This window comes from Pezoporus flaviventris, unplaced genomic scaffold (assembly GCF_033815535.1).
Source record: "Pezoporus flaviventris isolate CSIRO_AGI_PZ_B2104156 unplaced genomic scaffold, CSIRO_AGI_Pfla_v1 ptg000025l, whole genome shotgun sequence".
NCBI classification, from domain to species: Eukaryota; Metazoa; Chordata; class Aves; order Psittaciformes; family Psittacidae; genus Pezoporus; species Pezoporus flaviventris.
The window spans coordinates 12,627,107-12,651,346 of NW_026892573.1; the positions used below are offsets into that span (position 1 = coordinate 12,627,107).

At 38.6% G+C, this 24,240-nt stretch overlaps 1 protein-coding gene across 5 annotated transcripts in view; it reads left to right on the forward strand.

Annotated features, from left to right (window-relative positions):
• Nucleotides 1-24,240, forward strand: part of STARD13 (StAR related lipid transfer domain containing 13) — a 297,743-nt gene that overhangs the window by 65,449 nt on the left and 208,054 nt on the right. For all 5 annotated transcript variants that reach the window (XM_061457525.1, XM_061457527.1, XM_061457524.1 and 2 more), the window contains 2 exons: nt 10,538-10,684; nt 15,135-15,269. In XM_061457525.1, coding sequence (XP_061313509.1) covers nt 10,538-10,684; nt 15,135-15,269 — 282 coding nt within the window. The remainder of the gene's footprint in view (nt 1-10,537; nt 10,685-15,134; nt 15,270-24,240) is intronic.

Consider the following 24,240-nt stretch of genomic DNA (forward strand, 5'->3'; position numbering starts at 1 on the left):
TAAGAGACAGCTTAACTTGGCATGTGGTTAAGTAATGTGAAATAATACAGAGGTGTGTTAGCAATTACTGTTGCATTTACTTAAGAAAACTGTGATTTTTATATTGCCCAAATCTCTGAAATAGCATTAGCCATATAAGCTATGTAAGTCTTGTTAGTTTTGTTGCTCTAAAAGCCCAACGAGCTGCAGGAGTGATTAACAGAGTCATGGATTTTTTTAAATATGTGTTTAAATATGCCGATAAATACATAAGTCATAGCAGATCCCTCAATTGCATTTAAGTTGGTTTTGAATAATACTGAAGCCTGGTAGTTAGACCTGGATATTTGTGTGTTAAACTTCCAGTGATGATCTGGGGGTTATGTCTAATTACTTTTCTGAGCCTGAGATTAATGCCCTTTGCTTATTGCTATCTTGATGAATATTGGTTCAGGGTATAAATTAGAAGGCTTGCATTGTATCAATTATCTGCCATTTTCTTGTTCTCTTATAATTAATGTGCCATTCTTTTCCCCATCTCCACCTATTCTTAGGCACCAGAAATATCTCCTCTTCTGCCAAGCTTTTTCTTTTTTGTCCTTAAGTACTCAATTCCACTTTTTATTTTTCTCTTGAATTTTAGATTTCTGTTTAGAAGTGGATTTCTAAAGTTAATTTTTTTCAATAGTAGATCACAAGAACTTTTGGGCAGGGAACAATGTCAGGTTTGACAGAACTCTAGGAATGCTGTTTTATCTTGGAAAAAGTATTCTTTTTATCCTGTTTAGTACTGCAGTCACTTTACTAATGTTACATGTATCAATAGTGGTTTTGATGGTTTTGTGTGTAATGTAGGCACCAAAGCATGACTTACACGTATGACTTAAAAAATAACACATAGCTGAAGTTCCATACTACATGGAGGTGATCTCTGTCATTGGCTTTCTTGGAAATTCCTTCACTCTATATATGAATTTTTAAATTACAATGGCTGACAGGTACATAAGCATGTTAGCATTTTAAGAAAATAATAGTATTAAGTTTATACTTACAGAGGTTTGGCTTTTGTTCTTTTTGTTTTTTTTTTTTTAAGTTTTCTGACACTTAGAGTCTCAAGATAGATTCTTTATTTATGCATGGACATTTCCCAGGTATTACTTGATCTCTGTCTTTATCCTTAATCTTTAGATTCCACTCCATAATTCTTCAAGGAAACACTGACTTTGATAGTTTTAGGAAAAAAACCTCATGGCCAGGGCAGCCATAAACTTGCAGGTTATGGTACTGAGAACTGAGAAAGCATCCTGTGTGAAATCCTAGGAAAATAGCAACTCCTTCCAAAAGAAGGTGGAGTATTTACATTTTCCGTAACTCATGGTTTGTCTTCCCCAAAAGATAAGGATTCAGCTTTCTTAACTGTTTGGAAGATGTTATGCTGTGTTTTCTGTCTTCAAGAAGAATTTCTGTTGATTTGTTTGTATGGGCATAGGTTCTTCTCTTACATCTTTGCTGTGCAAATAATTCAAGACTTTTTGGACAACTCGGATAAATTATGTGTGGTGGAAACAGCTCAAATGTGTAGCCTGGGGATGAATTCATGCTTGCAGGACTGGAAGACCAATATACTGGTCTTAAAAGAGCTTGTGTATTTTATAGGGCATAGTTTTGCTCACAAAACTTTTCTGATGTGTTCCCCACAAGGTAGGTGCTGCAACTGGAAGAGTAGGTTTTCATGCTTGTTCCTTTTTGGCAAGAAGGAGAGGAGGAACTTGCTGCAAGCTGCTTGTTCCAGTATTAAAGTGATGACTGTTTTTCTTCTCCTTAGTGATCTTTAAAGTGGTTGGGAGAGCTGATACAAAATGCATCAGGCCAAAGATAAAGCAGATCCCAGCTCTTCTATGCCCTAGATAGCAGTAAGCACAAAGTTTTGTGAAAAAGAAAACCATTTCTTAAGAAAACAATTTCAGCCGTATCCTGTCTCAAGAGGCAGTCTGCAGGTGCAACTGAACATGTAGGCAAGAAGGATCTTTTAAGTTACCTATTCCAGTATGTGGCTTTTTCTGGATTTAATGGCATAAGACCCCTCAGCTTTTGTGAAACCCAGTATGAAACACTATCGCTTAATGAACGAGCACTGCAGGAAGATACTCTTCTGTAACCAACATGAGTTGGTTATGTTTTCCAAGGTAAACATGGTAGAAGTTAAATGTAATTTGAAGTTAGTAACTTTTGGTGAAGATACTCAACATACCTTATTACCCATGTATAAAAACTGTTTTGACATTCATGGTCACTAATAGTGATGTGATGGTGCCAAACTGAATGCGAATGGGTGACATCAGGAATTTGACTACTGTTTAGAGCAGGTGTTTGGATATGGGAAGCACAGTTCACTTCCTCCACCTCACAAGGTGGAGAAAATGGTTGGATAGATAAATGATGACCTGGTGTCTGCTCTGTAGTGGCCAAGGTGATATAGCCCAAAAGGATAATTTGTGTGCTGAAATAGGAGCGGATGTCAATAAAGAAAGCTTGTCTGCCCATTCGGGTGCCAGTTCTGCAGCATGTGTCTGCAGTACGGGAGTGTCAGCCTGTTTGCAAAATCCAGTGTTTTTTGACATGATAGTTTGTTTTGCTGTAGGCATTGTGAACTGGGAAAATAAATCAATTGGAGCAAACCCAAATGACAATTTGATGTTAAAACCAACTACATGCTATTTTAAGTTGTCTTGTTAAAAATTAGACGTCCAATGCAAAACTAGAAACAAACCTGCAACAGTTTTCATGCTAGGCTGTTTGGGCTGCTACTTCACACCTTTTCTACAGCTAGATGCCTTTGTTTTCCCTTTTCTCTGTCTCTTGGGTAAAGCACTGTGCCTTCAGTCTGAGAAATCAGCTCAGGTTTCTTCATCTGGGAAATAATTGCCATAAAATAACATTTGGAGGGTGTCAAGGCTCTTGTTCTTTCTAGCTTAGAGCAATAGTCCTTAAGGACTGATGAAGGAACCCTTGAGAGGACTACAGGATTTTACTTTCTTTTATGCAATTGACATTATCACTATGCAAAATCAATGTGGTGATTGCAAAATAAAGGCTAATTTAACAATTCAGTGGTTGAGAGATTAAAAGCTGTTATAAAAAGTAATTGAGTCTGTTTTTGAGCTGGTATGAGTTTGTTTTTAAAGAAATAAATACATGAAATGAGGTAAGAGTTGTGTTAAATTATTTTCTTGCAGTGCCACATCTTTGGGTTCTCTTTTCTCCAGTGTTGTGCACCTTGTAATTTAAAACCCCAAAGGTATATTCTTACTGTTCTATGTTTTGCAATTCACATCTCCACAATAGTTTTCTATATTGTACTGTAGTCACTATTCAGAGACATAGCTTTTTGTTTGGGAAAACAGCTGTGATCCTAATACCCTATCTTAGAGGAATATTTTGGGGATCGGGAGGATACCATCTTAAGGCATATCAAGGATAAGAAGGTTATGAGGGGCAGTCAACATGGCTTCACCAGGGGGAAATCATGTTTGACCAATCTCTTAGCCTTTTATGAGGAAATAACACGGTGGATGGATGATGGCAGAGCGGTGGATGTGGTCTACCTTGACCTCAGCAAAGCATTTGACACAGTCTCCCACAGCATCCTTGCGGCTAAAATGAGGAAGTGTGGACTGGATGATCAGGTAGTGAGGTGGACTGCGAACTGGCTGAAGGAGAGAAGCCAGAGAGTTGTAGTCTATGGGGCTGAGTCTAGTTGGAGGCCTGTAACTAGTGGAGTGCCTCAAGGGTCAGTACTGGGACCGGTATTATTTAATATATTCATCAATGATTTAGATGAGGGAATTGAGTGTACTATCAGCAAGTTTGCTGATGACACTAAGCTGGGAGGAGTGGCTGATACGCCAGAAGGCTGTGCTGCCATCCAGCGAGACCTGGACAGGCTGGAGAGTTGGGCAGGGAGTAACTTGATGAAATATAACAAGGGAAAGTGTAGAGTCCTGCATCTGGGCAGGAACAACCCCAGGTTCCAGTATAGGTTGGGGAATGACCTGTTAGAGAGCAGTGTAGGGGAGAGGGACCTGGGGGTCCTAGTGGACGACAGGATGACCATGAGCCAACACTGTGCCCTTGTGGCTAAGAAGGCCAATGGCATCCTGGGGTGTATTAGAAGGGCGGTGGTTAGTAGGTCGAGAGAGGTCCTCCTTCCCCTCTACTCTGCCCTGGTGAGACCCCATCTGGAGTATTGTGTCCAGTTCTGGGCCCCTCAGTTCAAGAAGGACAGGGAGCTGCTGGAGAGAGTCCAGCGCAGGGCAACAAAGGTGATTAAGGGAGTGGAACATCTCCCTTATGAGGAAAGACTGAGGGAGCTGGGTCTCTATAGTTTGGAGAAGAGGAGACTGAGGGGTGACCTTATTAGTGTCTATAAATATATAAAGGGGGAGTGTCACGAGGACGGAGCCAGGCTCTACTCAGTGGCAAACAATGATAGGACAAGAGGTAATGGGTACAAACTGGAACACAAGAGGTTCCACTTAAACTTGAGAAGAAACTTCTTCTCAGTGAGGGTGACGGAACACTGGAACAGGCTGCCCAGGGAGGTTGTGGAGTCTCCTTCCCTGGAGACATTCAAAACCCGCCTGGACGCATTCCTGTGTAACATTATGTAGGTGTTCCTGCTCCGGCAGGGGGATTGGACTAGATGATCTTTCGAGGTCCCTTCCAATCTCTAGCATACTGTGATACTGTGATCTGTATTGCTGAAAATTTTAGGTGATGTCCCTGAAGACGTTTCATTTTCCCAGCAACTTAGCTATGTGCATGGTTGTGCCTGCTGCCTTGGGAAATTGAAGAGACTTTTCCTTGGTCATTTCAGCAGTATACGTTTCTTAGAAGTTGAAAGGTTAGTAACTGCAGAGTTTACTTTACCTGCTTTCCAGAACAAATGTGCTGTCAGTTACTGCCATAATCCATCTAAAAGCTCTGTAAATATTTAAGCAACACTATAGTGGGATATGAGGGAAATTTCTCTTTTATCTTCAATATTTTATCTTCAATATAGAAGGCACATGTAAGTCTATTGTAAGAATAAAAGTGTCCTTTGTATTCTAAGTACTTCATTTTTGGAAGAATTTTGTATAAGGAACCGATCTGTCTTCCTTCTCCAGCCCCTGTAGGCGAAGCCACCAGTGGCTGAGAGACTTTTTACATGGAACTGCTTTTGAGAACAGAGCAGCCTGGTCAGTGCAGCAAGAGCAGAATATGATATTTGGTCTCCGAAATAACTTCCACAAAGTCGTTCTTTGCAGATCTAGGCTTTACATCAGAGAGAATTTTATCTAAACTCATTTAGTATGAGGGAGGAGGGCTAAATAGCATTGGTAATCAGTAATTTAGCACTTGAAGTTTTACAATACATAATTATCAGAACAGTTGGACCTATTGAAGGTTTCTAAAGTGAAAGCCACAAGTTATCAGATAAATTTAGAATTGTGTAATTTTCTCATAACCCTTCACTTGGAAGTCTTTCTGCTTCCAATATAAGATGAGGTCTGGCAGTGAGGTTAACCCCGACCCCTGGGTGTTCTATATGGACTTTTTAACTTCTGCTGCATTCTTTCAGTTTAAATTTAGATTTGCTGGCAGCTATTCTGCCTGTTGCGATAAGCTGCCTGGGCAAAACATTGAAACAAATATGCGTTCTATCACAGATGTTTTTGCTGAGTAAGATTAGTGAAGAGCACTTGAAAGCTGAAAATGGTGTAAAAGCCTTTGGTCCAGAAGGCACTAATAGTTGAATGTCTGGAATGTATTTACTTCTCAAGGGAAGACCAAGTAATTGTTTAGGTGATGGACCACAATCTTGCCCCCAGTTTTACGTCTGTAATTCGTTACTGGTAGTGATGAAATTTCAGCTATGTAGGTAAACATGGAATCTGGATGTGAATGTGTACATGTAACAAAAACATTAAGCTTGCTATTACAAAACTGGTTGCTGTAGGGAGTAGCAGCCTACCACTAAATTTTATGTTTGGCTGATTGCTATATGTGTCTTAGTAAATATTAAACAGTTGGGTTAGTTCTTAATATACAGTAACTATCTGAAGCTTAATAGCTGGATTTGTAACAGCTTTAAGGAAGTGCATGCTAGTGAATTTTATATTTAGCACAGAGAAAGAGACTTCTGTTTTACATTTCTATTCTTTTTTTGTTTAACCTGAGTATATGGACTATGAGAGAACCTTGCAGCAAAGGAGTCCACTTTCAAGGCCAGTATATCATTCTCTGCCTAACATGTGACATGATCTTCGTAGACAAGGTTGCTCCACTTTGGAACGTTTGTTTGATGAGGGAGTCTGTGGTCTCACTTTCTACTCTTCCTCATTTGTCTAGGATAGCATGAGATGAAACAGCCTCAAGTTGTGCCAAGGTAGGTTTATGTTGGATATTGGATATTTACCGAAAGGGTTATCAAACACTGGAACAGGCTGCCCAGGGAAGTGGTGAAATCCCCATCACTGGAGATACTTAAAAGATGCGTAGATGAGACATGGGTTAGTGCTGGAATTGGCAGTGTTAGGTTTATGGTTGGAGTTGATGATCATAAAGGTATTTTCCAACCTAAATGATTCTATGATTCAATAGTCCAAGGTAACGTACAAAAAATATTTCTGTAAAGCACTCTGTCTCTAAGTTTTTCAGGTTCTTCAAAAGATAACAGCATGCTGAATGATTACGACTCCAACAAAGGAGACCTTGAGAGTATTTGGAAAGAAGTATTCTCCCTCTACACCTTTTTAGGGAAAAACAATGAATAAAGCAGACCATGATGCTTAGATAATTGAGTGAGATTTCTGTTGGTTTGTTGTTTTTTTTTCCTCCTGAAGTACAAGACAAAAAAGCTTCCAAAGATGCTTTTGCCCTGCCGCCTCTGCAGTTGCTATGGAAGGATACACTGATACTCAGCACTTTTGAGCACATTGATAGTGTCCAACTGAGATACTAGGGCTGAACACTGGGGAGCTGTGTTCTTCATGAATGGATTAGGCAGAATTTATTCACTGGTTTGAAGTCCTGCTGTGCAGGCTGTATATTTTTGAATGTAAGTAGCATCATGTTTTTGCTGTTCAGGGGGAATTTCAGGCAGCCTTTGAAATACAGAGCCAATCAGCATTTGTTCTAAATAGTGCTTTTGTGCCAGATTTCCAGTTAGTGAATGGCATTTGTTAACTAGGCCCATTTGGCTTTATCTTGAAGGATAATGAAAACCCATCTTTTTCCTCATTCCCTTAACAGATACAATATGGAGTTTTACTGAATGAACAAAAGAACTGAATGGAGAAAGCTGCGAGAGTAAGGGGAAACTCCTCAGAATTTCTGTTTTTAAGAAATGACTGTAGTTTTGAGTTCTGTTACAGTAAAATAAGAAATTTATAAAAATAAGGGGGTTTGGCTCCTATAGGTGTTTTGCAAAGTATTAGTGAATGCTGGAGGTATTGTTCCAGCAGGTGAATATTTGTTAGTATGAAGGCAAAGTACTGTATTTTTCTTTATTGTAACACAGTGTCATGTGTATTGTTACAGTATTTGGAATGTCTTAGAAATATTTTGATGCCTTTCTTAAAGTTTTCATGATTTTTCATCTTTGTATTTTCTATGGAAAATGCTAAATTAGTGACACTTCTTAAGCTCCCCCTCCCCCCCCCCCCCCCCAAATACTCCTTTCCATTTTGGGACAGACAGTAGACTGTATAACTTACTGCTACTTTTTAGTGAACTCAAAAATCCAGCCTTTGATGTTTGTCACCTGGCAGGTGCAATTTTTTGCACAGTTCAGAGTAATCAAATAAATTTTGCTTGCAGCCCAGAAAGCCAACCATATCCTGGCCTGCATCAGAAAGACTGTGACCAACAGGTCAAAGGTGGTGATCCAGCTTCTCTGCTCTCGTGAGACCCCACCTGGAGCAGCGTGTGCAGTTCTGGTGTCCTTAACATAAGAAGGACACAGAGCTGTTGGAGCAAGTCCAGAGGAGGCCATGAGGATGGTCAGGGGACTGGAGCACCTCCCGTATGAAAACAGGCTGAGAAAGTTGGGGCTGTTCAGCCTGGAGAAGAGAAGGCTGCATGGAGACCTCCTAGCAGCCTTCCAGTCTCTGAAGGGGCATATAGGGATGCTGGGGAGGAACTCTTCATAAGGGACTGTAGTGGTAGGATAAGGGGTAATGGATTTAAACTTAAACGGGGGAAGTTTGGATTAAATATAAGGAAGAGGTTCTTTTGTGTTAGGGTTGTGAGGCACTGGAACAGGTTGCCCAAAGAAGTGGTAAATGCTCTGGCAGTGTTCAAAGGCCAGGCTGAGCAGAGGCTTGGGTGACATGGGGGGGGACTCTTCATTAGGGACTGTAGTGATAGGACAAGGGGCAACAGGGTAAAACTTCAACAGGGCAAGTTTAGATTGGATATAAGGAAGGAATTCCTTACTGTTAGGGTAGTGAGGCACTGGAATGGGTTGCCCAAGCAAGTTGTGAATGCTCCATCCCTGGCAGTGTTCAAGGCCAGGTTGGACAGAGCCTTGGGTGACATGGTTTAGTGTGAGGTGTCCCTGCCCATGGCAGGGGCTTTGGAACTAGATGATCTTAAGGTACTTTCCAACCCTAACTATTCTATGATTCTGTGACCTGGTGTGGTGTGAGATATCCCTGCCCATGGCAGGGGGGTTGGAACTAGATGATCTTAAGGCTCTTCTCAACCCAAACCATTCTGTGATTCTACTCATTTTCCTGTGCTGTTGCCTCGGAATTGTTTACCACTGATAAGAAAGAATGTTCTTACAGTTCTTCTTAAATTAAAGTTTAACTGTGTTGAGAAATAGAACCTTCTACATTCATTGGTGCTGGATTTTGGGTTGGTTTGTGTGTTTTGTGCTTGAGGTTTCTTGAGCATTCTTCAGTACTGGGAAAATCGGTACATAAGGAAGCTTAAGTACAGGAAAATACAGAATCTTTACTTTGTTTACAAATGAGTGTTGTTGACACTGGCTAAAACTCACAAAACTCAAAATGCAAAACTGCCATGTGAGATCATCTCACTCAGAATGGGTTCAACTTGAAGAGTTGTGATACTCACTTTCTGTGAACATCCTATATGTTACTTCAAGATAGTTGGGAAGACAATGAGAAGCGAAGTATCTGAATAATTTTAATAGCTACAGACTTGAAATACAGCTTAGCACTTCTAACAGCATTTCAGGAATAATACTTAAAGCTTGTAAAAATTTTGGCAATTCCAAATAAAGATTTGGAGAACCAGAGATATTTTATTTTGTGTGCTTCAGAATAGCCTCTACAAAGATAATACTAGCTCCTCTGAAGGGAATATATAGCTGACTTATTCTTACTGAGGGGAAGATGAGCAATTCCATTAGTAATAATATATGTCAGTGTAATACTGGAGTTGGCTTTCTGGATTTTATTCCTAAAGCTTTTTTCTACAATAGTGAGCAAATTACAGTTATCTCTCTGTCCCTCTTGAAAAACTCTCATAAGGAAACAAATCACCATAAATATTTATCAGGTAGGAATAATAACAATATTAATCTAGTTCTCCTAGGTGTTGTATAATGTTGGTATGATGCTCTTAGGATTTTGCCAGGATGGCAATGCAGTCTTACTGTTTGTATGCTCAGTCTGTTAAATTGCTTGCTATGAAATTATCTTCTGTGCAAAGATATGTATTGTTTGTGGAAGTAAGAAAGATGAAAGAACTGAAGTAGCTTCAGGACAGAGACTAATCTAGGAAGCAGTAGCTGTCTGTGATGACAGGTAGGTCAGTGTGGCTGTATTTTTCTTGTGAATCATCAGAAGTAATTGAATAAGAAACACAAAGCATAATGCAGCAGCATGCACAGGGACTGCCATTCAGAGATGCTTAAGGGAAAATGACTTTGAGGAAACTAAGAAACAAAAAAAGTATTTTTGGCAGTTACACTACAATGGACTAATATTTTCTGTATATAGTGAAGCAGTTCAGGTAAAAGGGGAACATGCATCCATGAAAACAGAAAGGAATCAAGACCAATGAAGTGTTCCCATTTTGTGAGCAGAAGAACACTGTAAGACTTGACGAAGTCAGGAATTATAGTAAGGAATAAAATGCAGTGCAACGTGATGACTTTCTGTGTTCTGATTCTGATTGACAACAAGCAATCAGTGGAGAGATTCTAAAATAGAAGTGTCTTAAAGAAGAGACATTAGTTACTTTGGTTTGGTCTTGGTTGTGCTTAGTTTGAGCTGGCAGTGGTTCACCCAAGATGAAGTGTTAGAAAGCCATTCAGATACACAGAAGCAAAGTGTGATCATTTGAGTATGAAGAACAGCTATGAATATGTGTCATCGGTATTGGAGTGATAATTGAAGCTTTCTAAATGGAGAAAAGTTACTCAAGGACAGGGAAAAAAATGGTCAGCTTTTTTCCTTGAGGGCTAGAAATAAAATGAGAGCCTTTAAGTTATGGAAAGCTTTAATGTTTTAAGACTTCACATATGTTCGATTTCTTTTAGACCCAACCAGAAGAAGGATCTGAGTGGCCAGACTCTATGTCATGTCTTATGAAGAAACTGGAACAGTTAAACTTAGATATTGAAGAAGCTCTGAGTGCTAGCTCTTCTCCCTCCAGTACTCCTTCTACCAAAAGGCACAAGCAACTGGTAAGAATGTGTGTGTCATATGAAACATTTTATAATGTCAAGTTATCAGAAGCCATGGTTTTCAGATCTGGTGTTTCTGAATAGCCTGAGGAGCTCAAGTTCAAGGGTGAAATTAGTTTTGTCTCATTAATAACAAGGTATCTAATTTCATTAGACAGCTAAAGGCCAAATAACCAGAAATGTCATAAGATGAAGTTTTCTGTCAATATGGCTTAAAATCATTAAGCCCCTTTTATAGTTGATTTGATAGTTTTTCAGGATAGAATATTGTTCATTTAAAGTTTCAATGCTAGCCTATTTATACTTGTTTATTTAAAGACATAACAGCAGGAGGGACACTGTCTTCATTAAGAGTTCAGCTTACATTTTTGTTTCTTTATATGAATGTTTGATTTAGAGCATTCCTTCAGTTAAGAATATTTTGTGATGGCAGGTGTCATCAGTTGATAACACACGGTTTCCTAAGCATTTATTTTGAGGGTAAATGTGATTAAGGAGCAGTGGTATTATTTTAGTAGTTTTTGAATGAGCAAGTTTTTTGTATAGAAGCAAGTAACTGGAGAGAGAACAGTGCGAGGAGTGTTTGTTCTCTGCTTTAGACTATGATTAAAGTCAGTTCTTAAGATAGTGTTGTTTGGATTTGCAGCTTGAATGTTAATGCTGGCTTGAAATTTCCTGAAAGGTGAGCTTGTTCGAATGCTTTTGCTCTCGCTGCTGTTTCAATGCTGCTTCATTTTGTAAAAGTAAACTCTTTAAGTGAATGTCTGTGGATTACAGCGTAAATGTTCATTTTTCCCAAGGTGGGATATTCAGAAACTTAGATCTAGGTGTTGTGCTTTTCAGTATGCATTCTCATATTCTACAGAGTGGCTATGAGTTTCTGTCATTTCTTTATTATGGTCTATGTTTGCAAGTCGGAACCAGCTCTGGTCAACTGAATTGATCTCATCACTGACTTGTCAGTGTTCAGTCTTCTTACTGGAGAGTGCTCGATATCTTTTGTCAAAGTACAGTAACAGTATAGTCCTCTTTCCTACTTGAAGGTAAAATCCAAGCCATCAGAGTTTAAACGCTTCCAGTTGTGAGGCAGTCTAGTTTTGGTAACCAGTGATCCAGACGCTCATGATTTTACGGCTGTGCCTATTCTCTACTAAAACAAAAGCTATGGTTTGTCTAGGCATCATTCTGTTTCCATGATGACTTGAACATCACAGGGCATTTGACTTCATTACTGGAGCATTCGATGAAGAGCATGTAACATGTAGACAAGCAGAAAAAGAAATCCAAGTAGACAATGTTTTCAAATGCCTTTTGGTATGTAAGAACAACATCATCAATGTGGTTGCATAGAGAATGCCAGCATCAGCATTCCATCTGCTTGCACCTCTCTTACTGAAGCCTACTGGCAAGACATCTTCTGAGTATGTCCCAGCAAGAGGACTTTGGATGCAGCCCTCTTGCTGGGACATACCCCTATCAAAAGCCTGTGTTAGTGATACAGAGCTGGTCATGCTTACTATGGTGATAAAACCTACCTTCAAGCCGCTCTCACTGGTTTGCCTTACCAATAGTTGCATGTGCTCAGATCAGTCCAAAAATATTTCAAGAATGCTTCTAACATCAATGCCAGAATTACCATTTCCTTTACTTGAGAAGTTACAGTCCTTTTTATCAGGTCACATCTTCCCACTCTAAAGCAGGAGAGTTTGCTTTATTTTAATTGCCTATGGACAGGCAAATGCGAATCAGCCACATTCTTATTGTGGCCTTATATGGCAGACTCGAAATATCTTTTAAACCTCCAAGAGCAAATACCACTACAGAAGCTGGGGAAGTCATTTGACACAAAGGTCTCAACAAGATCAGCATAAGGAAAGAGTCAGGGATAATCTGTTGGGGAACCGATGGCGAGACACTGTTTGCTATCTCCTGCAAAGGTATTTGTAGGACAGGGGAATCATCTGCCCTAATTTAAACATTTAAGAATAATTTGCCTCAAAAAAAGATTGACCTTAGTATTCTTGTATAGTCAAAGAAGAGAAATACATTCTTGTAAATTCTGTGAATTTACTGTGAAGAAACAGATTTTGCAAACCTTAAAGTGACAGTTGCAGTGGAAAAAAATGAACAAATTTTTGTTTTCATACAAGTTGTATAAGTAATGTATCTTCTATTAATTCATCCATTTGGTCTATATTTCTTGTTATGGCTTGTAATTTTTTCCACATATATCAAATATTTTATTCTTGTCACTCATAATGAAACTGGAATAGGAGGAAGACCTATCTTAGACGTGTTTACTAGTAACTGTGTAAATTTGTCTTCTATAAAATGATGAACCACTTGTGGGTTCTTCATATGTTTTTATCTTATTTTGATTATATAAACTTGGAACTGATGCAAGAAATTGTAGTTTAAAAGCCAACTTTTAGGCCAGTTGCAAAGCCAACTTTTAGGCCAGAGGTCTCTGAAGTGTAAGTGGCAACATGTTGGTTGGAGCTGTTGCCATGAAAATTTGTCTCCTAAGGGTGTAGGCAGTTTGTAGCAGATGGCAGAAATATTTTTTGTAATATAATCTCTAGGTTGAGCCAGTTGATTTTCTACTGAAGGATTTTTCATCTGATTTTTCATCTGGAAGTAACTCTGATATTTTGTTACTATTTCAGTTTTTCTGTTTTGAAGGTGTCGTATTGAACGGAAGTTTCATGGGAAGATGACTAAATATTTGCTAGTGAAAACGGACTGGGTGAATAAATGTTATGAAACTAATTGGGTGGGAGTAGGGGGTCTTGCAGTATTTTGGTGAATAAATTTAAGGTGTTCTCTAAAAAGTAGTAACTTGAATGGTGGGAGATGGCCTGTCTTTACATTTGTGTAAACTGCAAGTTACAGCCAGTCAGTTTTTTACTGGGAGATAGCATGGGGCAGTAGCACTGGCTGATCCAGAAAAGATATTAAAAACAATCACCTGTCACCAGATTATTTTCTGAAACATTCTGTCACCAACGCTATGAATACATGATTTAAGAACAAAAAGCTGGGCTATCTGAATGTACTAACAACAAAAGTGCTGGCTTTGGAAAACTGCGATTAACAGTGCTGCTCCTTTGAAATGTGTACCTTTCCTATGAAAGAAAGGCTTTCATAGCAATATAGAAGGAGGTACTTTCTAAATGACACAATAGAGATAAACCTCTCTTGCTGTAAACAGCGTGTTTCCCTGTTGTTTAATGTGTCTGCTTCATTGACATTTGATGTCAAGTGCTCAGTTTCAGTAAAGAAAAAACAGATATAAAGAGTAAGAATCATATTTTTTGGTTTTAGTCTTTTATCATTCATGGATAGTGACAGAAAAATTGATTATGATTACCCCATTTTATATCACAGATATGATTTTCATTGAACAAAACTTTAACTTACACATTCTTTTAATTCTTTGTCAGTAGTGTATTATCTTCAGACTTTTTTGGGCTGCATGCTTATTCTTTTGTCAGCTTTTCAAAGCCTCCTACTTTTACATCCCTGAAAATATACTAACTGAGACCTAGGCAGTTGCTGTTAAAGACCAGCAGCAAATTCATCCTCTTGTGAAGGGGAAGCAGCCAGAAAATGGACTGATTTTCACTGATTGTACCCAACAGCTTGGGACTGCTCTGCAGTGTACCTATGATCCTGATTCCTTGATTGTTCCCAGCATGGATCCTGCTGGATTGCAGCAGAGGTTGATCATTGCTTGTACACCTTATTATCCTTTTGAGGCAAACCATGATTTGCCCCTGCCCATGGCAGGGGGGTTGGAACTAGATGATCTTAAGGTCCTTTCCAACCCTAACTATTCTATGATTCTGTGTGGTGGAATGTTGTGCAGTTGGTCTCTTCCTGGCATTCAGTATCCATCAGTGTGGTTGGGTACGTGTGGGCCCAGAGTTAGGGCATGCATCCTTTAAAAAAAATAGTGCAGAGGTGAAGCAATTAAGTGAGATCTCACCAGGTTTGGGGAACAAAGAAAAGTGGGTTTGGAAAGTTCAGAGTCTGTAGTTTGAAAATGGGGATTTGCTGGGTCTCTGGTTAAATTATAAAGACGAACCTGAAATAAAATGAAAAGATAGTTTTAAACAATTTGAATAAAACAATTTCAATTTCTAAGGAAGAAGTGATTCAGTTCCTTCATATTTAGGAAAGTGTACCGCTATTTATTAATTCTCCGATGGTGTATCCTAGCTGTTAAGGAAACCACTTCACATAATATCTTGATGTGTAATTTAGCAAAATGTAAAAATTATGCAGCAGGTGGCTTTAAGAAAAAAAGATTGAGACCAAATGTTTACATTACATCAGAGAAAAAAAAAAGCTTTAAAAAGATAAAATTCCAATGTTTTTATCTTGCAGCTCACATTAAAAATATTTATGACTTACCTTTATTTACAGGGTTTTTAAAATTCTCTTACAGTGCCCTGTTCAAGTGGAGACAGTCTTTTATGGAGATCATCAAGGAAAGGGATCTTGGAAAAACAGAAGAGCAGACTACCAGGAGCTAGACTGTTTGCCTTACCCAGTGTCAACTGGAGCACGAGCTAAAACTGATGTAAGTAGCTACAGCATGTTTACGACTCTCTCCGACTCCCAGGTTCAGTAATCTCAAAATTTACTATATATCATTAAAATTGTCCTTGTGTTTCTTCAAAGTAATTTGGTTTACAAGTATTTCCGTACATGGAGTGGTTTGGTTTGCAAAACAGGTACAAGTAAAATGTAAGTCAGTCTCGAGTTAATGAGACTCCAGGGCTGTGGGATTCATGTAACTCAGATAACACTAGTGAAGACTTTTACAGCTGAACTAGGTATTTGGATTGCCTTCATAGTCAATGGAAAGAAACAGGTGCTTCCAAAGAGTAATTAGTCTCATCTGGAGGTATGTGTGATGGATTACAGGCATCAGAGCCACTCCTTCATCTTTTTCTTCAATGCTTGTTTTAGAATTAGTCTCTTAGAATTTTTAATTTCGCTGTTGGTTATGCCCAGTTCAGGGTGGATTCCACTTAGTGTTCTCTATAAGCAGAAGTGTTCAGCTCCAGAGGTTTAGTTAAGCCCTATTTCTAACCAATAATAGCAGTATTTATTTGGGGAGGTTTGTGGATTTTTTTCTTCACAAAGTGAAAAGCTGTAATTTGCACTTAAAGTCTGCTAAAATCTATTAGAGGCTTTTCTCAAAAGGCTTCGATTCACTTTCTCGATAGCTACATGTAAGCTATATTAGGATCAATGTCTTGGTTCCAAAATGCAGATGGGTTTTACCTCTTGGTTTTAAATTACTTGAGTGCCATCAGTGCCCATGGTTATCATACAATATAAACATGGCTACACTGAATTGGATCAAAGGTACGTGCAGTCCAGTATCCTTTCTTTGGCAGTGGCCAACATAATATGCTCAGGGAAGAAGAAGAGGATAAGCAGACAGTAAACTATCGCAGCTTCCCTTGAGGTATATGTTGTGCAGACACATTGAAGCCATACACTATATTGCAGTTTTGTGATTAATAGCTCCCAACGGTCTTTTTTACCGCTAGCTGTATCTTCTGTATTCATTTGTTCTTCTGATCTTCAAAGCATCTTGGAGCAGTGAGTTCCAAAGTTTAATTGTGGAGTATGTGAAAAACTACCTACTTCTTGTTGATAATCTTGCTGGATTATTAATTTGGCTGTAATTCTTGCACTGTGAAACTGAATCTTTTAGGAACTAGTGAATATCTGAATCTGTTTTGTTGGGGGGGGGGTGTGTTTTTTTGTTTGTCTTGGGTTTGTTAGTATGTTTGACTGTATTCATTTTAAAAGAAACAACCAATTATTCCTAACTTTTTTCTTTTCCCCTTATCATTTAAAAGGCACTTTTATTGCTTGATGTCTTTTCTGTGGTTCCTCCTTGTCACCATAGTTGGAGTCTGATAGATAACTTCATCAGAAGCTTTTTTAAATGGAAGTACATTGTCTCAGCCAAGTCACCCATACTGCATAATCATTCAAAGAACTCAACCTCCAAAGCCACATTTACATTTCTCTGTTAGCCTGTGTTGCTCTCCATGTGTTTATTCTGTTCTTAAGCACACTCGGTGGTAATTTTCTGCCATGTCTATCAGTCCTACTAGCATCTCTTCCACAAATAAGTTTCAGAGCCATTTTCAGATACTGGGATCACATATGCCACCCTCCATTACTCCAATCTCAAAGTCAATAGGTATTAGCAATAATTACACATGAAGTCAACAGCTTAGCACTTTTCTTTCTACTGATAATGTGCTTATTTCAAGATATTTACACAATTTTGATGAAAGCAAGATCTGTTATATTTAAGGTATCTCTAAAACTGTTGTACTGTTCATCTACCAAAGAATGATATGCAAGCCGTCATACAAATTCTGTATTTCATTAAATGAGCCTATTCCTGTTCATTGAAACGGAAATTTGAAGGTGGGCTCCACTGGCTTCCTAATTGAAAACGTTGTCTTTCCAGTAGCTATTTCATTTCCTTAGAAAGTAAGTTTGCTCTTTTCAATTTCTGCAAAAGTACAAAAATTTGTTCTGGTTCACTGCTTGCTCTAGTTGGGATAGCAGAATTCACTAAAAAGATACTTGCCAACTTTGTTTTTTACCTCAGCCAAATGTTCAGGCATGTGCAATTATCCTTGCTTAACTGCATTCCCACCAAAACTATGTAAATATTTCTGAAGTGATGTTGCAGTGATACTGTTGTTTGGCTAGAAGTGTGTGGGAGAGAGGGCAGGGAAAGTAAGTTGGGGGGAGAGGTATTTTCTGAAGTTTATATTTCTCTTTTTGTTGAAATTCAGGATATACTTGTACAATAAAACAGCAGTTCCACGAATCTTCATGAGTACAGTCCATGTATTGCAACAAATCTTTTTAGAATTGTGTAGCAACAGCAGTGTAATGCAGAAAGTACTACTGTTGTTTAAGCCATCATCTCGACTAGCAACCTACTGGAGGCACAGAATTACTTTAGAAATTAAAGGGCTTTAAATTAGGGAGAAATGTTAAAACTGGGTGTTCACAAATTTCATTCAGGAAAGCAGATCGTTTTACTTCCTTCAAAGTGCTGCTTTTGGTGTGTGTGCTGTATTTCAGGCAAATACAAATAATGTCATGTCTATCTCTAGGCATGCAGCCTGCATGAGGCTTTCATGCCTCTCCTGTACCCAAATTTTCACTGCTTATTCTTTAAGATCCGTACTTCTACATTTTTTATTTTTTTAAAGGGCATGCCAGAATTACTTTTATAACAGTAAAGGCGATGGATCCAAATGACAAAAGACCTAATTCCTTCTGTCTCACATTCAGGTTGCATATGTTTAAGTCCCATGATCCATAGTGGTATAATACATAACTTGGGAGATGAATCAGATCCATTGTACTTTGATGAGCTCATTTTTCTTCTCTTCCAATTTTTTATGAGTCAGGAGGTCAAAAAGGACTTAATCTGTCTCCACTCACCAGGAGCTCATATACACAGGCATTTAGAGAACCAAATACTCCATAACTTATTGAGATTATCAAATATAGTAGAGAAGACCAATGTTAGAAATAGCAGGGATGCTACAATTCAGGAATAATATGCAGAAAATTATGCAGAACACGGTTATTCAATTCTCAGTGCAAGGCAGTGACGCTAGCTGCACACCGTTGTGGATACCAACTAGGCTGACAGCTTAGAAGGTACAATGAAGGTTTCTTTGGCAAACTTGTCACAGGAGGTATTCTGTTTATGTGTTTTTAAAAGATAACTCATTACAACATATTGCTGGAATAATAGTGAAAGCCGTGGGTTTATGGCAATGATATGTCTCTCTTCATTTCCCCTAAAAAGTTCCTTCGCTAAAACATTTGGGGGTTACTAAAGGAAATGTGTAGCTTAGGTAGGGAAGTTAGGTGCCTGAGACAAACAGCAGTTTCCTGTGACAAATGCTGGCATCTTAAGTCTGTGTCTACATCTTAGAGATTCCATTAATGGAAAGACAAAAGCACTTAGCAGCAAGATTGGTCTCACTGTGAAGTAGTTGCCTGAATGTAGGTCACCTGGTTGAAGTGCTTTGTGCTCCCAAAGTGCTGATGTTGGTTGGTTGGATATTTGAAGTAGTGACTGGCTGAGGCGTAGGTGGTTAGACCTGGGTGAGCTAAATACCTCCAATGGCATGAGTTACAGTCTGCCGTTTGATAGGCAGTGCACTGAGCAGAGGAAACTTTGAGACCCTGATGGTCTAATTTAGGAGTCCAATACCAGGTGGTATAAAAACACCATCAGCAAATATCCTCTAGCTCTTGTGGGTAACACAGTACCATCTGCAGTATGATGTGGGTCCATAAGGAAATAAAACTTCATATATTGGTAACAAGGTAGACTTTTTCCTTTATTTGTAGTAAATCTGCTTTTATGGTTTCAATTAGTTGATGAGCATAGTTTTGATTTCTCATGCTTTAGTTCCTCAAATAGCTGGAGTATATTAAACTGACAGGGCTAAAATTAATCATTTTATAGGTTTGGGGCTTGTTTTAACCTGGATTCTCAGTCTGCTTCACTGCTTGGCCACATGAATATGTAGGTTGGTGTGAAAGAGGATCCAAGTGGCTGGAGATGAGGCAGGGTGAATTGCTTCTTTCAGCATCAGTGCCAACTTCTGGTAGCTTAGACTGTTGGTGGAACTATAGTTTATTTGTGCTAAGCCACTTGATTCAGAAAATGGGAAGCAAAGCACTGCCTTGTAACCCACATGACTGAAAGGTGTTTCTGATTCCTTTAAGCAGATATTCTTTGTTTTTCTTTGCTGAGAAATGCTAGTTGATGATATAAACAGTGTTTCAGAGTGTAGATCAGAGGTTCCAGAGATGTCTGATATCTTCTGACATTGTTTAGAAATGTAATACTAATAATACCATAATCTATGACTATAGTAGTCATTATCTCTCTGTAGGCAGTGTGGTGCTCGCCTGACCCTCTGACATTTTGTGAGGCCAGAGAAATTTAAAAATAAGAACTGCTGAAGGATAGAATCATGTTTCTCATGCACTACTTGTTCAATATTGCTGCCCTTGGACAAGCTTGGATCAGAGATGATTCCATTACCGAGCAAGTGTGACAAACCTTTTATCAGATAGCTGCCAACATCCAGTGCAGAAAGACACTGTATGCTGGTGACACGTAACAGTTTATATTTCTACTGCAGACTATTTTTTAATTTGAGGCTCTTATTTACAAACCTTAGGCTGATCCTTTATTTCTCCATGAAATATGTAAGCTCAGTCTCCATTTTACATCTGAGATTAGAAGATAAGTGTGTATAACCTAGCTTGGAAATAAGTTTCACATGCTGTTACTGCTGGATGCAGTCATAAATTTATTGGTTCATGGTGCAATTTACAGCAGGAGTTACATCCATTATCTAGTAAGGTGTGTTTCCCTATGTGAAGATTAGACAGATCATGCTTTACTGTGACCTTGCCCCCCCTTGATAAAGTTGATAGTAAAGCCCCAAGAAGACTTGTGCAACCTCTGGGCAAACATTTCTTACCTTGGAGATCTCTGCCTGTTCTGTTGTCATGCCACTTTCTATGAACCACATAGAGCAAGAAGATGAAGTAAAAAGTCTATACCTGAGTGACAGCGACATAACATTCAATACTTCATTTTCTTGAAGAGATGGTATGCTTGGACACACAGTTATTCAGCTTTGTTCAAGCTGAAGATTTCTCTCGATACTTTTTCTCTATACCTACAACTGTGCTTGTAAAAGAAGCATAGCTCATGCAGATAAGAGATGCAGAAATCCTTGTAAAAATCAGGTCCTCATTGACTTCATTAGCATCATACTGGTTGGTTGCAGCATGGTCAAGAACAGAATCTATACACAGTCTGTGTTTTTGCTACCAGACCGTCCTTTCTCAAAGAATGCTATCTCCAATTGTTCCCATTCTTGCAAAAACAACTTTCAGACTGTGTCCTTTAGTCATGTGAATTGTTTTCCTCTGTATCTTTAATGCTGATACTAACAATGTAAGCAAATTAGCTCTCTAAGTATAGATACAGGTATCCTGCAACATTGCCTTTGCAGATTTTTTTTCTAGCTTCCAGTACTTAATACAGCAAGTATGCCACTGGGACAGAGGCATGGTGAAATAGTCCCTTGAAGTGACCCACTCTGCTTCCAGCTGTACCCTGTTATGGTGGACTTTCTTGCATATGAACAGGACAGCTGCCTTTCCATTCTTCCCCTGCTCTGCCCATATGGTGAGGAGATTCCTCTTCTTGACCAGGACTCTACACTTGCAGGCATTTCTGAGATGATCAAGTGCTCCAGAAAGACAGACTCTCTCCTTTAAGATGAACTAGTTTCTTGGTATAAGGGGAATTCACTGTCCCAGGAAAAGCCTATACCAGCTCTAGCAAAAAACAGGCTAATAAGGAATGAAGGGTAAAATGATTTTCTCCCTGTTTTTAACAGCGAGAGCTATATATTCCAGTGTATGTAACTAATACTCCAGGCTTTCCCATCCACTTTGTTTCCAGTGCACCTGAAAGCACTCTGGCCAAAGTCTCCCAGTAAGGAGAGGTTGCAAACATAAGAGCCCAGTATAGCCCCTTCTCTTTTTCCTTTTGTCTTTATTCCCTCCTCCCATCAGCTTCTTCACACAAAGTCGTCTGTGAACCAGGTAGCACTGTGCTTACACATCACACTGAAATCATGATACCATGATGAGTTCAGAGAACAGGGGAAGGAGAAACTAGTATAAATTTTAGCTTTGCTCAGTATTAATATTTTTTACATGAACGGGTAAAATTTAAAAGATTTCTGAAAGGAAAACTAGCAGATTAAAATCTCATACATAATCTAAACAGTCCTAAATTCTGGGTATAAATTGTCAGTCTCCCCATCTCTGCAGATCAGTGGAACATCAGTGGAAGCAGGATTGGGCTTTGTGAATCGAGAAGATGTAAATACACCAAAACAGCAAACACTAAATCCATCTCACTGAGTAGATCGAGTATCTGAGTAGCATAATACATAGTACCGAGTATCTGAGTAGCATAATACATAGTACAGGACTGCTGCCAAAGAGTGACAGTCTCCGGGGTTCAGCTCTGAGGGTGGCAGAAGGAGGCCCTGAATTACAAAAGGTTGGTGAATAATATACAGTTACTGTGTTTATCGGAACTGGCTAATAACAAAATGTTACACATCCTTGTCTGCACATTTTCATGTTTGAAATTACTGTAAAGAAAGAAGTCACAAGGCCAGTTAGTAGGCCACTGTCTTTTCATTTTAGAAATGGCATTTTGAGCTGTGGGACCCTTTTAACAACGCTTAGAAATCTTAAACTGGAACTCGGCATTGCCGTGTTTCTGTATAATAGTAAGAAATGGTATCATTAGTATGAAATGCTTGGGTTGGTTTTTTTTTGAGGAAGGACCAACGTTAACAGAACCTGTTAATGTTCTTGCTGCTTCTCCTTGGAATTTTGAATTTATCTGGTTAGAATTAAAAAGGGATTGTTTTGTTTGGATTTTACTTTGACTTTTGTATGTCTTCAGGAGTACAAGAGCAGACCAGGAAACCAAAGTCGTCCCAAAGACACACAGCCCAAAAAGTTTTCCACATGCACATTTACAGATCATGACATTTATTCAAATTTACCACGTACCTTTTAAATTTTTCTCAGAGTATTTTAGGGAGGAGACTCTAACATCTTGCACCATAACTATTTTGCATACAGATTGTTGGATAGCAAAGGGGTTCTTTTATTTCTTGGTAGTAGTAATCATGAACTCCAAATGGACTGAAAAGCCCCTGATTTTTGAGGTGTTAGTGTCAATTCCAGGGAAATCAAATCTTATAGATCATTTTGATTCATTTAGGAGCAAATTTTGTGTTTCAGAACTGATCTAAAGGTTTTAGTTGAATAGTTTGGTGAATTTCACAATGTTCTGAAGTGAAATACTTTTTTTTTCATAATTATTTGCTCAATTCTATTTCTTTCTGATAAAAATGTTGACATCAGCTGAAGATAATAATCCTAATGCAGCTATACAGCGACTAAAATTACCTGGAACTGTTACAGTTTAATCACTTAATCTAATGAAAATATTGATATAATTTTAAATTACATTAATGGTATCCTTTTTACATATTCTTTTTACATATCTTTTTTTATCCTTTTTGCATCAGATTCAGTATTTTAACTTAATTTTCATAAGGTTTATTAGGATGCAAGGGCCATACTTTATGGGATATTTTTTTTGTGGTTTTTGTTTGGTTTTTGGCTTTTGTGGTTTTGGGAGTGGGGGGGGGGGGGGGGTGGGGTTGTTTTTAAACTCATCGAGTTACCTGTGTAAGAAAGGAAAGCAGTTCTTTCCCTATATTCATAAAATGGCTGTAAAAAATGATAGTATGTAATTTTTTTGGATGGATGTGGACAAGATAATTTATGTGCATTTTTTGCACACAATATAAAATTGAAATTTCCAGCTAATTTTGGAGTAAAGTTCATTTGGCGTAGTTTGAAAGGTGTATGAAGTTCAAATCTCTATTGGGAGGAGACTGAAATTGGTTATTTTTATTGCTCAGCATTACATGGCTATTTTTGTAGTTCAATCTGATGATGTTTATGTTGTAAGTAAAGCTTTAAATGAGTGAGCGACCACAGGAGCAGTTGGGAAATAGTGACCCACCTCTGCAAGCGCAGCCAGCAGGTCCACCAGGGATGACAATAGCAGCAGTGCGGCTGGGCCTGGTTGTGATTTCAGTAGTACCCCATGAGCAGAGACTGCCAGCAAAATCTATTGAGTGAGCACTTTTATGAGCCAGCCCAGTCTCAGCCTCATAACAACTGTCCCAGTGAGATTTGCCATCTCGTTCCAGCTCTAGTGACGACATGAGAGCTGCAGAAAGGCATGGATTGATTAGTACATACATTCCAAATTCAGCCTATGTATGCTACTTGGCTTTTATAGATGTCTTTATCGTATGTAAATTGAAATATTAAGTATTCTATAATGACGTTTGTTATGTTAATTTTCAGATCTTCTAGCTGAATTCTTTTGCAGAAACCATAATGCAAGGTGCCAGTACTCTCAAGTGCTGTTTTTCATGCTGTATGTCTGATAACACTGTTTGCAGGAACACGGTCACATTTCATTATACTGCAGTCTTATTAATCATAGACATGAAAATTGCTGACTTACATTTCAGCGTCAGTACACAGCCTCAGAAATGCATTGCTTTTCAAGGACAGACTGAAATGTCCTGACTTTTGTCAGTAGGTGTGGGGTGCAAACTGTCAAAATAATCTACATAAATGCCTTGCAAGAGGCAATTGGGAACCATTTATACCATGCATATGCAGATATAAAGAGAGATAACTGTATTTCCATATAGTTAACTTTATACTCAATTAAGTGCAAAAGGGAAACAATTTATCTCTCTCTACTTCTGTTTGCATATTTATACCAGCAGCTGGGCTTGTGCTTTTATATGCAACACACAAATAATTTAATT